This window comes from Balaenoptera musculus, chromosome 11 (assembly GCF_009873245.2).
Source record: "Balaenoptera musculus isolate JJ_BM4_2016_0621 chromosome 11, mBalMus1.pri.v3, whole genome shotgun sequence".
Classification (NCBI taxonomy): Eukaryota; Metazoa; Chordata; class Mammalia; order Artiodactyla; family Balaenopteridae; genus Balaenoptera; species Balaenoptera musculus.
Genome location: NC_045795.1, coordinates 22,633,263 through 22,649,841, shown reverse-complemented (window position 1 = coordinate 22,649,841; position 16,579 = coordinate 22,633,263). Strand labels below are relative to the sequence as shown.

Genomic DNA, 16,579 nt, shown 5'->3' with positions numbered 1-16,579 from the left:
CATCTGATTTTATATATATAATCTGTGTCTTTTAATAGATGAGTTTAATTTTATATATTATACATATATACACATATATATACATACATACACTGGTGGTGACTACTGATACATTGAACTTATTACTACTACCTATTTTTTTCTATTTTCCACACTTTTTATTTATAAGTCCCTTTCCACACTTTTTATTTATAACCCCTTCTAACTCTCTTGCCTTCCTGTTTTATTGGTTAAATTTTCTTTATTTTTTTCCCTTTGCTGCTTTGGAAGTTATAATTTATATTCCTTTAGTAATTATCCTTAAATTTTTATCTTATGTCATTAACTTCATATTTTTGTAACAAAGTCTAAAATTGTCAAGTATCTTTAAACTGCTAAAATCTTAGCTCCCTTAGGTAGGTCTTTAGCCATCCTCCAAACTCCCGCCTGCTTCTAATTCCCATATTATAGTTGTCTAAAATTTTAGCTCTACTTTTTTGAAGACAAAGCTTTTGTTTCTAACGTTTTTACAGTCAATGGTATACTATATTTACCAATATTGTTGAATTATGTTTTCTTTGCTTCGTGCATCACACTCCCATTGTGGGGCCTCTCTCTCTCTTTCATTCTCTCTCTCTTTTTTTTAAGAATAGATTTCAGGTTTTTCAGCAAGATTCCAAGGACCTCTTGTTGGAAAATTATTTTAGTTTTTTAATGTCCAAAAATATCTTTATTTTGCCCTCATTTATGAATAATAGATTAACTGAATATAACATCTTGGTTTGGTAATTTGCCCCAACTACTTAGAAATACTAATATGAGTTCTAGAGATTTACTTGTTATTCTTTGGTAGGTACTCTGTTATTTTTTTCTGGCAGCTTTTAAGATTTTCTCTTTATCTTTAATTCTCTTCAGTTTCATTACAAAGTGTTTTTAGTGTGAAATTATTTTTCACTTGTCGTGCTTGATATTTGGTGCATTTTCAGAGGACCCTTAAATTCTAAAAAGAAACCCAAAAAACAAAAAACTGAAGCCTTTTTCTCTTCACATCTTGCTCCTCTGCCATTTCCCCTCTTCTTCTGAACCTCCTAGTGGATACACGTTGGAGCGTCTCGATTTATCCTCCATATCTCTTATCTTATATGGTTTCCATCCCTTAGTATTTCTCTGTGCTGTGTTTTGGTAAACTTCTCAGTGAATTCTGTCTCAGCACTATCTTACATTCATGAATTCTCTCATGGGCTGGCTATAGCTTTTCATGTTTAAAAAATATTTTGTCTATTATTAATATGTCTTTGGAAGACGAGAGTAGTGGTGGCTACATGAATTTACATCCCCATCTTGACCCCAAATCATTTTTTTTTACATTACTGCTATTAACCCTTGACGTGTCGTATTAATGCTAGTAAATCCTCTTTTGCTGCTGTTTGTCCTTTGACTTTTTTATGGCATTATTTTCCATAGTGAAGTTTTTGTTTAGTTTTATTTTTGGTAATCTGTCAATATTTTACTTTTATGTCTTCTGGATTTTTTATCTTGTTCAAAACATCTCTCTCACATTAAGGATAAATATTATTCTAAATTTTAATATTTTCATACTTGATTTTTCAACCACCTAGAATTGTTGTTTATGGTATACAGTGCAGGTCTAACTTTGTTTCCTTCTAGATAGTCAATTATGGCAACAAGTGGGACTACATCAAACTAAAAAGCTTCTGCATAGCAAAAGAAACAATCAACAAAATGGAAAAACAACCTATGGGATGGGAGAAAATATTTGCAAGCCATATATCAAAGAAGAGGTTAATGTCCAAAATATTTAAGAAACTCCTACAACTCAGTAGCAAAACCCCGCAAATAATCCAATTAAAAAGTCTATTGAATAGACTGAAAAGACATTTTTCCAAAGAAAACATACATGAAAAGGTGCTCGACATCACAAATCACCAGGGAAATACAAATCAAAATCACGATGAGAAATCACCTCACACCTGTTACAATGGCTACCATCGAAAAGACAACAAATGCTGGTAAGGATGTTGAGGAAAGGGAACCTTGGTGCACTATGGGTGAATGTAAGTTGGGATAGCTACTGTGGAAAACAGTATGGAAGATCCTCAAAAAAATTAAAAATAAAATTACCATATGATCCAGCAATCCCACTTCTGGGTATACGTCTGAAGGAAATGAAATGAGGAACTCAAAGAGATACTTGCATTCCCATTTTCACCACAGCATTATTCACAATAGCCAAGACTTGGAAACAACCTAAGTGTCCATCAACAGACAAATGGATAAATATAAATGTAATGTGTATATATACACACATATATATATTTCAAATATATTTATATTCAGCCATAAAAAGATGGAAATCCTGATGTTTGTGACAGTATGGACGGACCTTGGGGCATTAGGCTAAGTGAAATGTCAGACAGAGAAAAACAAATACTGTATGATCTCACTTGTATGTGAAAACTAAGAACATCACACTCATAGAAACAGAGTAGAATGGTGGTTGCCAGGGGCTCATGGGTGGGGGAAATTTGAAGATGTGGGTCAAGGGGTACAAACTTTCAGTTATAAGATAAATAAGTTTCAGGGATGTAATGTACAGTGTGGTAACTATAGTTAACAGTACCGTATTGTATACTCAAAAGTTGCTACAAGAATAGATCTTTAATGTTCTCACCATAACCACAGCAACACAACAAAAAGGTAATTTATGTGAGGTGAAGGAAGTGTTAACTAACCTTCTTGTGGTAAACATTTCACAATATGTACATGTACCAAATCATCACATCACATCCCATCACATTAAACCTTTGCAATGCTATGTGTCAATTATATCAATAAAGCTGGGTATGGGGAAAGGTCAGATGTCTTCAGGGGTTGGGAAGACAAGATGTAGGAAGAAGTGGTAGGGAAAATGAAACATGCACCCTCTCTAAAGTCATCCAAATTATCATTATGTTTAAAATCACCATGTCAAACAAAACCTGTCTAAAATTTAAATTCTGCCTCCAGGGCCCAGCAGTTTAGGGTGAGTATAAATTGTAAAATAGTATATAAATGTTAAGATGCTTTAATTCAACTTCAAAGCAAACAAAGAGAAAGGCCTTTTCATAACATTTCCTAAATGGAGGTATAACATTTCTGAAAGCCTTTGGATTCCAGCAATTGCTATAATTAGGGTAACCATATAATTTATCATCCAATCTGGACACTTTTGTGAATGGAAGGATGTTCTATTCATTACACCAGGTCAAAGGTGAAACCCAACACTGCCTCAAACCAAAATATACGATCACTCTGACTATAATCATTAAATCACCTACAACCCCTGTCTGACCTAAGATTAAGATCCGGTAAACATGAACGATGCACTTCTTGAAGGAGACAGATGGCAGATGCTGGAGAGAGGGGAGGTGAGGGTGGACGCTGGGATCCAGATGAAATGGGAAGGGAGGAAGGATCCTTCCCTTACACAAGAGGGAAGGAAGAAAGGTTATGATGCATATGTGTTGAGCTACAGAAGGGAGTGTAGGTGATGCTGGTTGATATTTTCCTAGTCAGGACAGAAGCCACAGGGGAAGGCAATTCAGGGATCAAGTAAGCACCAAAAAGCAGGAAGAACCACAGATAGACAAAACAAAGAATGGGCACAGAGGGCCTTCCCTGCTGGTGCTGCGGTAAAGAATCGGCCCTCCAATGTAGGGGATGAGGGTTCGATCCCTGGTCAGGGAACTAAGATCCCACATGCCTCGGGGCAACTAAGGCCGCGCACCACAACGGCTGAGCTCATGCACCTCAGTAAGAGAGCTTGCATGCCGCAAACTGCAGAGCCTGAGGGCCACGACTAGAAAGAGAAAACCCGCACGCCACAACTAGAGAGAAGACTGTGCGCTGCAATGAAAGATCCCACATGCCTCAATGACGATCCCTTGTGCTGCAACTAAGACCTGACACAGCCAAAAAGATAAATCAAAAAAAAAAAAAAAAAAAAAAGGGCACTGAGACACCAGAGTATTGAAGACATTTGAAAAGAACCCAAAAGAAGACAGACTGATACAGGTGCGGTGGGGAAGTAAAAGATCAACTAGGATGGAGAACAGAAAATGACCTTTCAGAAAGGAAGTTCCTTGCTTCTCCCACTGTACTAGGAATCCCCCCATGAGAGCGTGGCTGCTTCTCCTTATAACTGGAAACTCCCTGAGTGGGTGATTATATCTTCCACATTTGCACAAGGTACTTCAAAGTGTGGAGCCAAATTACAGGAGGTAGAGAATCACCCCCCTTCCTTCCTTTCCATACGTTCTCCCAAGGTTTGGGCTCTGCATACGAGAGATGCTCAAAGCATTACTGGTGAACTGGCTGTGACCTTCTGAGAAGCGTCTTCCAGTCCCTCCACCCCCTCCCTGAACCTCTGCGAGTGGACTTTGGTGCCCTGGTCCTTCTGATCTCAGTTAACTGCCTCATAAAAATATCCTTAATTAGTCCAAGGTTCAGGAAGACTTACCCCATTTTATAAGCAGCATATATTCATTCACGATATCCATTTGTTCTCAAGAGGCAGTGAGATAGCATTGCCCATCTGTTTTCCTCTTTATAATATTCCCTACATTCTAATTTTGATTCTTGTCTATTATTCATTTTTTCTATCTCTTCTTTTCCTCTCTCCCTGCTTCACTACTTGATAGACTCTGACCTCCATGTCCTCTGTTTTCTTCTCTTTTCCTGGAGCCAGTGTCCACAGAAGACTTCGAGACTTTCTACAGACTTGAAGCAGCCCTCTGCCCTGCCATGGCCAATCAACAGTTTGCCAGTAAGCTTCAGGAGGAAGTGATCTGCCCCATCTGCATGGATATTCTGCAGGGCCCTGCTACCATCGACTGCGGGCACACTTTCTGCCGCAGGTGCATCACTCAGAGTTGGGAAGCAGCAGACAGCATTCTTAAATGTCCCCTCTGCAACAAAACTGTGAGGCGGGACACGATCGCGCCCAACTGGCTGTTGGCGAATCTGGTGGGGAAAATCCAAGCTATGGATCCCTCTGAGATGCAGCCAGAAACGAAAGAGCTGAGATGTCTGAGGCACGGGGAGAAGTGTCATTTCTTCTGTGAGTTCGATGGCAAGTTCCTCTGTGTGGTGTGTCGTGAATCCAAGGACCACAAATCCCACAATGCAACTTTGATAGAAGAAGCTGCCCAGAGTTATCAGGTAGGCATTTGGGGATTCCCCTCCCTGTACCCACATCAGACTAGGAGTTCAGTGAGGACCTGGAAACTGTCACCTTCTCCCTCTGGGTTTGTACCCTATTGCCCCCATCTTTGCCCTTGAGTAGACAATTTGCAGTCAGGCCCAGTAGCTTCAAAGGTCTAAGTCTGGAGAACTGATGCCTGTTGAAACCAAGGTATAATGGAGAATGGAAAGAACACGGAATTTTGAGTCAGAAGTGTAGGTTCAAGTTCACACTCCTGAATTTACAGAATATTGTTCAAGGAGTCACTTCACCTCTCTGAGCTGCAGGTACCTCACCTTTCAAATGGGACAAACAAAATGTATCTCTTAAGAGTTGCTGGTATGACAAATGAGGGAAGGTTTGTGGAAGTTCTTTGATAACCCCAAAGCACATCCAAATATTAGTTATAATTTATTGCCACATTCCTCTCTTGTAGGTCACTTAGGCTCCAGATTTCTCCCTCCCCAGCCCCCAGCTTGAACAGGAAAGGAGGCTCTATTAATAATTACACAGGGACTCACCCACCATCCTGAGAGGTCAGGAGGGTGTCATGAGGCTGAGAGAACTCCAGGCACAACTTGCCAAGACAACTTTCTCTCCACAGGGGCGGATTCAATCGCAGGTTGAGGCCTTGCAGCAAAAAGAGAGGGCGATAGTTCAAATGAAGTCACAAGGTGAACAGAGGATCGATGTCTTCATGGTAAGAAAAAACTCAGGTGTGGGTCTCTCTGTCCACGAGCTCCAAAGCAGAAATGGCATCTCTGCAAAACTCCTGGAATCCCTTATTACACTGACCACTCAAAAAGACCTCATTGACAAACAAACAGGTCCAGAACAGGATGGAGTTAAGGAGGGACAGAAAGAATTGTGGCATCATGGGTCAGGGGGTGTTCAAGCCTTCTCCTCCTCCACAGCACTTGGTTTGCCAGATGCTAGCACCTTCCACATCCAGCCTCATATTCTTGGAGTAGGTTGGCTGCTTTGGTCTCCTCCATCTGGGGACAGGTAGTGTAAAAAAAACCAGTGCTGGTCTTAGAATCGGAAATACCAGTTTTAAGACCCAGCTCTGCCCCTCACGGTCCCTTACTAACTAGAAATTGATTTCCCCAGTTAGAAAATGAAGGCACTATAAACCCACCCAATTATCTTTACCGATTTTGTGTGGCGGGGTGTGTGCAAAGGAAAAACTCTGGGTGAAAGCAGATTATAAACTGAAAAGCCTTCTGGAAATGTGAGTACTAGATACTTAGGTATTAAGTATTAGCTACTTAGGTCCTCGAAGGCAAAAAAACATAAATAGGGCTTCCCTGGTGGCGCAGTCGTTGAGAATCTGCCTGCCAATGCAGGGAACACGGGTTCAAGCCCTGGTCTGGGAAGATCCCACATGCCGCGGAGCAACTAGGCCTGTGAGCCACAACTACTGAGCCTGCGCGTCTGGAGCCTGTGCTCCCAACAAGAGAGGCCGCGCTGGTGAGAGGCCTGCGCTTGCCGCAACTAGAGAAAGCCCTCGCACAGAAAAGAAGACCCAACACAGCCAAAAATAGATAAATAAATAAATAAATTAAAAACAAAAAACCAAAAAACATAAATAACCTAAAATGAAAACAAAGCACATAGTACGTGCTTTAAAAAGTTTGCTCTCCTCTCCTTTCCTTTCCTCCAGGTCTGCCACCGCACATTGCTCAGAATAAACTTAATAAAATGAAAACATTGAATAAAATGGGCTAGAAGAAACTTTGAGGGCTTCCTCTCATCTTCTGAGTGTCCATTTTCCTTGCCCCCAGGCCCACGTGGAATCTGAGAGGCAAAAGATCATCACAGCATTCAGGCAGCTGCGTCAGGTGCTACAGGAGGAGAAGAACTTCCTCCTGTCACGGATCAACTGGTTGGATCAGGAGATCACCAAGTCGAAGAAATTCTATGTCATTTCCACCAAGTCGCAGCTGAACTCTCTCGGGAAGCTTAAGGATTCCCTGAAGGCCAGGCAGTGTTTGCCGCCCGGCCAGCTGCTCCAGGTGCGGAGAATCCCTTGGGGGCCAAGTTGTAAAAAGGTAGCAGTCCATCCCCAGTCACAGGTCAGAACACTGACCACCTGGCAGAATACCAGAGTTATGCCTCTCCTCCTTCCCCTAGCCCAGTGCTGTGCAGTAGAAATACAATGTGAGCCACACGTGTAATTTACAAGCATACTGCAAGCCACATATGCGATGTCAACTTTTTTTCTCATAGCCACATTAAAAAGATAAAAAGAAACAGGCAAAATTAATTTAAATAAAATATTTTTTATTTAAATATATATCCAGAATATTATCATTTCAATCTGTTAACCAATATTTTTAAAGTATTAACGAAATATTTTATGAACCTCCCCCTTTTTAAAAACTGAGTCTTTGAAATCTGGTATATGTTTGTCAGATCCCAACTCAGATACCACATTTTCAATGGGTGAAGTAAAATGTAGTCCGACCAAATTGATCTAGTTGTGTTTAATGGAAAAATATTTTACACTACTTCAGCTTTTTAATTTAAATTTGGACTAGTGAAACTTCAATAAAATTTGGTTCCTCATCATACTGGCCACATTTCAAGTGTTCAGTAGCCACGTGTGGCTGGTGGCTGCCCTATTGGACAGTACGGATCTAGCTGATGCACGAAATAAGCTGAGATCCCTCCTAAATCCATCTCCCACTCCCGCCAGTTCAGAAATCCATTTCTTTCTGTCACGAAAGACCATGCAAAGTCATTCCAATCCTTCTCCTGTCCCCCCGCTCCAGTCTCTGGTTTAGTCTCAGAGATAAATTTATCTTCAAACAACTCAGTTAGTTCCCCTCGCGGTCTAACCATTTTCCTGCCTACTGGCATATCGGACGCTTCTTGGAGGAGCCCTTTATGGAGCGTGGGAAGAGAGAGGTGTTCTCACTCCACCTATTCTACCCCCACGCCCAACAGGGTCAGCACTTCCTCCTTGGCTCCTGTGAATCAGCCAAGTGCTGAGGCCGTGCCCTTTCTCCTTCTCTTTTAGGACATCAAAGCTGTCTTGTGCAGGTATGATGGGCCACCCCAAGTGCATTTTGCCTACTGATTCATTCATCGTACAATGCTCAACATGCATTCAAGCACACTCAACATTCCTCCCTCCCAAATTCCTGCCTACTCTGTCTAACTGCAGTCAGGTACTTAGGCTATAGAGAGCAAAGGCCTGAGCTGAGCATATTAGCTCATAGGTTGGTTACTAAAGAGAAGAGCTGTTTTCTTTAGGTTCCTATTTCTTCATCACAGATTCTCCTATTTTCTTGCACCTCCTGCATGACCCCTTGCTCAACTAGATGGCTCCTGGGTCCCTACCCCATCTCCCTGCCCCCTTCTTCTCTGCTTCTCTCTGGCTTCATCTCCCATCTGCATTTCCATATCCCACTATGCCCCACCTCACCCTGAGCCCATATCCCCAGCCCTGGCTCCTGACTCCCAGCTCACTATCCTGATTTCCTTCCCCAACCTCAGGGCTCCGTCACCTCATCCCCATCTCTTTGTCACAGCTCCTCCTCCCCTGCACCCCATCCTTTGATCTCACCATCCAGTTGAGCCATATCTTCCTAGGAGTGAAGGATTTTGCTTTCTCAACCCAACCCCTGTTTCAATGCACCTGGAGAAAAAACTCAGTGAAGCCAAGTCACGGCATGATTCCTTCACAGAGAGCCTGAAGATATTCAAAGGTAAGGAAGAGGCTGTCACCGTCTCGGCTCACCTACCTCTAGGGGATTCTTCTCCCATTCTTTTCCCGGAGGAAATGGGGCTGTAACTCATCCATGCCAATAGTAATCACAGGACCTTTCCAATGCCAGGCTCTCTGCTGAGCACTTTCCGTGCATCCTTATGCTTCTTTTCAGGCATTTCTTGCACTCTGTCTTCATCATGTTTCACTTATCTTCCTCCCTACTCCTGTGAAAGCCACAAGAGGTCCCCTTGCCTAGCACAGTGACTGTCAGGAAGTTGGTTCTCGGTTGTCTGGTGGACCAGAGAAGAGGCAGAAACTGTGTGATCTCCAGCAAGTCGCTTTTACTTCTCTGGTTCACACTGGAGCTCCATCTATTGCTGACTACAGAAGAAGAGAAAACAGATTCAAAGGCAATGACATTCTGGGGAAGTCCCTCTTCCAGCCTTGCAGGCAAACAGAGATCAGACAGAAGTGGATGACTTGGGCTTTAGATATTCGGTCAGATATTTTTCAAAAACATGTCTGGGTTTGCAACTAGGAAGACCGTTGGGTATTTGTAAGGACTCCCTTCACTGCAAAAGTTGTGTTTGTCTAAACCAGGAGTAGCGACAGCTGGATGGAGTTTTCTCCCAGGAAATATCACAAGATCCCCCCACGTCCCCATACACCCCTCCCATGTGCCTATGGAAAAGGACCAGGACAACGCCCCCAAGAACATCACTCATTCAGCTAAGAATCTCCGCTCACCAGACACAGCGTTTTTTTCTTAATTTTGTTTTTTGAGCTCTTCTTTTCCCCAGTAACTGCTCTGCTTTGTCCAGCTCTCCCATCCTACTGGGTGTAATCTCATCTGGCCCAACAATTTCACAGTCATTTCAGGTTTAAAATAGTTTAGTTCTGGCGTTCCCTGGTGGCCTAGTGGTTAGGATTCCAGGCTTTTGCTGCCTTGGCCTGGGTTCAATCTCTGGTCAGGGAACTAAGATCCAAAAACTAAAAAATAAAATAGTTTGGTTCCAGTTTAGAATTTCAGTGAAGGGATCCACTACCCTTTCACTTCGGCACAGGCTGGAGTTGGGCATGGAGGAGGGAGATACAAAGACGCACCTTGTGGTAGAGATGAACGTGGTCTGGTCTGTCTTCCCTACACACACACACACACACACACACACACACACACACACACACACAGTCCCCAAACTCCCACCTGGCCCTATTAAAGCCCAGGGGGTGGAGGGGGTGCTGGGGAGTCTATTCACAACACTGGTCCAATCTCCATAGCTCCCTAGTCTGAGGGTCATTGTCTCCTGTTGGGGAATTACTGGGTCTGGGAAGCCAGGGGTGGAGGGGGGTGGTGGCTGGACCCTGAAGGCCCTGTAGGCATAGCGCTCAGGGCAGTGTTTGCTCTGGCTCCAGGTATGCGGACCCTTCATAAGAGGGTCGCTGAGTGTTCCCCATGGCTGGGCTTGTTGCTCTCAGATGAGATGCCCACGTGTCTCCCTCCACCTATCCCCAGGGCTGGTTCTATACTCTCCTGGAGCTACAGATCACTAGAAAGGTGCAGGGGCCCAGAGGAAGCCCCTTATCTAGGGGTCCCACCCTATAGCTCTTCACCTAGTCCAGCATCCCTACAGGTAATCCAGGCTGGACATGGGCCATCATCCCCATGTTCTGAGCTCATCCTTCAACCACACAAAGTCTTTTGTCCTCTGCCCCTATTTCCGTCAGGGTACACAGAAGTCGACAGCCCTCCATGTCGGGGAGACAGGAGACGTGGGGCACGAAGCTCCCTCCTTGGAGAGAACCAGGACAGAAGGGCACTAAGCTCCTTCATCAGCAGCTCCGTCTGCTTTCTTCTCTCGAGTCCTCTCTTAGGTGGAGGAGAGAGGAATTGCCATCCAGGCTTTAAGAGGGTGAGACCACCCTTTACCACACCCTGCTCCTGAGTGGCTGGTACCACAGCAGGCTTTCTTTTGAAGCTAAAGGGTGAGGCCAAGAAGCACCTTTTGTCCCTCAGCCCTTTCTCCTCAGTTCTCCTCACTAGGGAGGGACTAGATTTGCTCTGCCTAGTATGGTGGCCGCTAGCCATACGTGCACTTGGGCATTTGAAATGCGGCTAGTCCAAAGTCAAGTGTGCTGTCAGTGAAGGAAACACGTCAGATTTCACAAGACTTAGTATGAAAATAGAATGTAAAATATAGCAATAATTCCTTATATGTTGAAAGGGCAATCTCTTTAAAATAATGGGTTAAATAGAAAATATAATTAAAATTAATTTTATCTGTTTCTTTTTACTTTTTGTAACGGGACTACTAGAAAATTTAAAATGTTATTTGTGGTTCAGAGTATATTTCTACTGGACAGTGCTGGGCTGGAGAGCCACTTCAGGGAAGCAGAAAGGGCATCTCTCAGTGTTTTACACCCTCTCGGTCCACTAAGAGTATGAGAGACAAATCCAAGGCATTTGAGATCAGTGCCCTGCTGTGTGATTGGTGCTGGGTTCCTTGTTCAACCTCTCTGGACTCCCTCCATCTCATTCTGTTCTCTCTCCACAGACAGCCTCCAGCCTGAGAGCAAGAAAGATAAAAGCAAATTCTTCAAAGGCATGACTGAAGAACAAATAAAGAGCTGTAAGTGATGATTGCTCCTGCCATTTGGGGAAAGTGAAAAAAGCAAAGGCAAAGAATTCTGTCTCTCTGATTACATGAAGGCCAAATATAAGTGAATACCCATTCCTCATCAGTTGAGAAGAACAGGCATATGGATGTGCTTTATTATTTTAAACTCAGGTAACTCACCAAACAGTGACTAATCCCAAAATTTAGAAGTATTCAAAAGTAATAGAAAATTGTAAATTTATTTCTTCATTCCTCAGAGTAAGGGAGGAAAAGGTAAGACAAGGAGAAGATAAAGGCAGCTCAGTCTCTGTGGTATTAGCTGCCCTCAGCCATAGGCTGGGTTTCTGGTTATAAGTCAGGTCAGGACAGCTCAGGGGAGGAAGACCCACTGTAACAGCAGCCTATGCCAAAGTCATCAGAGATGGCTCTGCCATCTGAGATGGTAACACTAGAGGTACCATTTCTTAAAGGCCCACCATGTGCTAAGCACCCCGCATCTAATAGTTCAAAATCCCACAACTATCCTCCAAGGTAGGTGTTATTATCGGCAATTTACAGTAAGGCCCCTGCAGCTCCAGAGAAGTGAGGTAAATTAAACCCAAGTCATGTGACTATTAAGTGGCAAAAACAACATTAGGAATCATTTTGCCAAAGCCAGAAACGAAATACGTAATGCCTTCCAAAGCTGAGAGCAGGACTTAGGAATTCCGTTCCACCAGCAGTTTCTCCCCCAGGGGAGCTATCGGTATTTGCAGATGTTAAGTCTCCATTGTGCTCTCTGCCTTGTGTCCTGTTGAATGTTTCACATCCCAGGCCCCAGGAAACACTCTAGGCCAGTAAAGACCCTCCCCCTCCTCCTGCAGGCACCGGGACAACCTGAAAGGTTTCCACACTTCCCCGTGAGTGGGCGGCAGTCCTCACTGAGAACCACCTATTCTTGTTCTTATTGATGGTGGCAGGGTGCTTGGTTTTGTTTTTAGTTTGCAGCTTCTGGTTATCAAGACTAAAATAGGTTTTCTCATCTCAATTCCTAGGGTACCTGTCAAACAAAAACAATCCTAAAATGAACAAAACCTTGGAGCCTGAGTCGACCCCTCCAGGTAGGAGTCCTGCCCCTGACCACTGGTGGCTTCCAGTGGTGGAGTCAGGGAACCTCTAAGACTACAGAGGGTCAAAATGCTGTCTCCACCCCCAGCATAGATGGGAATGCACTGGACTGACACTGCAGAGGAAGGAAAGACAGTAGACTGTAGAAAGAACTTCCTAACATACAAGATCACCCTCCCTGACCAGAGTTAGGTGGGAATGAATAACTGTTCTCAGTTCCAGCTTGGGTTGGAGGGGAATAGACACAGAGCAGAAAGAGGAATTTAGAGAGACTGTAAGAGGGCCTGGAAGTTGAGAGAGGAAGAGGAAGGGCTGTAGAAACTAGCGTTCTTGAAAACTTCGGGTGCTAAGATGGCATGGGCAGAGATGGGGGTGGGGATAGCAGGCATTTCATCCATCTCCTCTTCCCCTTCCCAGAGTATACCTCCTCCAGGAAATAATCTACCACCTGATCAGTTTACTCCTAACTTGTTCAGGTGTGCTTTTGTTACCAAACCAGGTTTGTTCGCCCCACGCGCAGCCAGCCAAATGCCGAGACGCTGAGGTTTGTAGCAGAGAAAGTTTATTCATAAGGCAGCCAAGGGAGGAAACGGGAGAACAAGTCTCAGGTCTGCCTCCCTGAAGGCGAGGGGCTTGAGATATTTATGGGATCATGAAACAGGGTGGTCTTGGGCGTGGGGAAAGATGATCAGAGGTAGGGAAAAGGTGAGGTAATCAGCGTTCTGCGGCGCAGGCGGATTTGGGTTACATGCTTCTTCATGGGATGCATGTTCAAAAATGGAGGTGCTTAGCATAATTTGAGGATGGAGTTTTGGCCCTCTGATGTCAAAAGGTTGTTCCTCTGACACCTGTGCAGGTCTAGTTTTAGGGTTTTAGCCAGCTCAAACTGGACAAGAGCTCACTCCAATTCCTAAAGAAACAACTTAAGCTTCCATTAGTATAGCGACTCAAGTCAGAGGTGTTATCTATAGGGCTGGTTGATGAGTTTTGTGCTATATTACCTGGAGGGTATGCAATTAAAGAGGGAAAAAAGTCACTAAAGGGAGCTTAATCAGTGAAGGCAGCTTACAAGCAAAGGGGTTTTAACAAGCTGTTCCCTTATCTATCAGTCTGTAAGACAAGCCCAAGAATTTCTGTTGGTCCCCAGCTTCTGGAACCGTCTGGAGCACGGTTTCACCTTCTTGAGTCTAACCTTGATCCCTCCTGCTGTGTCTAGAGCTCAGCAGTACTTTCTGGCATTGCTGCCTTGCTCCCACTGACCTCTCTTTTCTCCTCTCCTTCTCCCTCAAAGTTGACAGAACAACTAAACCAGTGCCACCAAATCCCAAACCCTCAACTTCATTCGCCCCACTCTTCCGGAGCCGAAGCAGGGCCTCTTTTGTTTCTTATTTACCAATCCAAGACAGCTCTGAGAACCTGGGGGGCCCTGGAGCTACGGTTATTGAAGAGCACAAGATGGCGCTGGGTGAGTGGCTGAGAGCAGTGAAGGGTCCCTGAGTGGAGTTGGGCTGAGGGAGATGGGGGTGATGTTGACGATTTGGAGAAGGAAGAGGGGGTTCTCAAGCAAAAAGAGGAAGATGACCTGGAAGCCCCAGCTTGGCTTCTGCTTATTGCTTTGGCTGTGGTACCCCCTGGTGGATAAAGGAAGTCACTATAGTTGACTGCTCCGGTCCACTTTTTTTTTTCTTTTTTTAAAACTATTTACCTAGGCATCAGTTCAGCCAAGGTAGACTCTAGAGACCAGTAAGGACTGCCTGGGCCACAATTCACCTAACTCATCCCCATGAACCTGGTCACTCTTTCTCCTCTTCCCCACATTCCCACATCCTCCATCTCTCCCCAACCCCCATCCAGCAGGGAGAATTAAGTAATATTACAGTAAGAGGGAGTGAGATTAGATGACAAATTAGACAACAGATCAGACAACAAATCAGACAACATATCAGACAACAAAGTAGACAACAAATCAGATAACAAATCAGACAACAAACAGAATGAGGCCCCCATTCCTAAGTCTTTGGCAAAGACTGGAACCACAGCTGCTCAAGCAATTGTAGAGGGCAGATGGGGGACTTCTAGCCTTGACAAACTATAACTTAATGTCCAAATCCAATTAAAAGTGTGCACGTGTGGGGACCTCCCTGACGGTCCAGTGGCTAAGACTCCACGCTTCCACTCCAGGGAGTGTGGATTCGATCCCTGGTGGGGGAACTAAGATCCCCCATGGTCACGCTGACATTAAAAAAAAAAAAAAGGGGGACTTCCCTGGTGGTGCAGTGGTTAGGAATCCACCTGCCAGTGCAGGGGACATGGGTTTGAGCCCTGGTCCGGAAAGATCCCACATGCCGCAGAGCAACTAAGCCTGTGCGCCACAACTACTGAGCCTGCGCTCTAGAGCCCGCGAGCCACAACTACTGAGCCCACGTGCCACAACTACTGAAGCCAGCGCACCTAGAGCCCGTGCTTCACAACAAGAGAAGCCACCGCAATGAGAAGCCCGCACACCGCAGTGAAGACCCAACACAGCCAAAAATAAATAAATAAATATAATTAAAAAAAAAAAAAGTGTGCTTCTGCGGTGAGACTGGGCTGACTATCTCTCCTTCTGCATTCCACCCCTCCATTTATGCCTGTTTCTGAGGGGCTGCACTTTAGAAAATTACTCGAGCTCGGATAGCCTGAGCCTCGACATCTCTTATACAAGCCTCAAATCTTCTTCGAGATATGAGGACCACAGGAAACGGGGAAGGAAGAGGAGAGTCTCAGCTGAGTGTTGAAATGACACCCGCCTCACCACCAATGAAGAGCACGCTCAGAGCAGCATATGGTGAAATTTAGGAATTAACTTCAAAGAGGGGGAGGGGGGATAGGACTTCTCTGGGGACAAAGAGGACTCTGACTATGAAGAGAAAACCATCCTAAAGGGGGCTGGACGACTTGACCTGGGGCTGCCCCTCTTTCTCCTCCTTATCTTCCCGCAGTCCCAGTGACCCTGGATGCGGCCTCGGCTCACCCGGATCTCATCATTTCCCAGGATCTGAAGACAGTGACGCTGGACCAAGTTTTTCAAAGCGGCTGGGCTGAGCCCACCGACCCTGAGCGCTTCCATCCGTTCCGCTGTGTCCTGGGCTTGCCAGGCTTCTCCACCGGCTGCCAGGCCTGGGAGGCGGAGCTCCAAGGGCCCGGGGGCGGGGGCTGCGTAGTGGGCGTGGCCTCAGAGCCAGTACCACGGAGGGGCACGCTGGTGTTGGCGCCCTTGACCGGCTTCTGGGCGCTGCGCATCGCAAGCTCCAAGTGCCAGGCGCTCACCGAGGTCGGCACCAGGGAGGATCTCTCGGTCTGTCCCAGGAAAGTGGGCGTCCGCGTGAATCACGAATGCGGGGAGGTCGTCTTCTACGACGCCACTACCAGCAACAACATCTACACCTTCCAGGCCTCCTTTGCAGGGCAGGTCTTCCCCTTTTTCCGGCTCTTGTTTCCCGGCACCCAGATCACCCTGAGTCCCTAGAGTTGTTCCTTTGCCTTTCTCTCTGTCTCCTCCCCGTTGCTTCCTCTCTTTGGGATATGCTGCCGCTGGTAGGTAGGGTTGAAGCTAGACTTCCAGGAGCAATTTAGGAAGATTACACTCTTCGGGCTTCTTGATCCAGGCCTGATGTCTCTGACCCCCCTTTAATAAATTTTCCTTTTTTCTTTCAGTCCCCCTTTCTCCCCAGTATACCTCGGTCGAAAAGAAAGCTTCAAATACACGAAAAGACTCCACACAAGGCTATTTATTGTCACACTGTAAATCGATAGGTGATAGTTGAAAACTCTGCAATGGGAAAGTTGGTTGAGATCCAGATACAGGGGACCAGACAACTGACTTTGGTCTGCGGCTTTCTCCTCCTCCAACTCATTCCCCGAAGCCCCTGGGTGCGTGTG

The 16,579-nt window shown here is 45.2% G+C and overlaps 1 protein-coding gene across 1 annotated transcript; it reads left to right on the top strand.

Moving 5' to 3' along the window:
- Positions 1-4,782: 4,782 nt before the first annotated feature.
- Positions 4,783-16,166, top strand: TRIM31 (tripartite motif containing 31). The gene is made up of 9 exons (XM_036870769.1): positions 4,783-5,199; positions 5,826-5,921; positions 7,006-7,236; positions 8,244-8,266; positions 8,819-8,934; positions 11,489-11,563; positions 12,586-12,651; positions 13,950-14,123; positions 15,640-16,166. The coding sequence occupies exons 1-9, from the start codon at positions 4,783-4,785 to the stop codon at positions 16,164-16,166; spliced, it is 1,725 nt and encodes a 574-aa protein (XP_036726664.1).
- Positions 16,167-16,579: the final 413 nt, after the last annotated feature.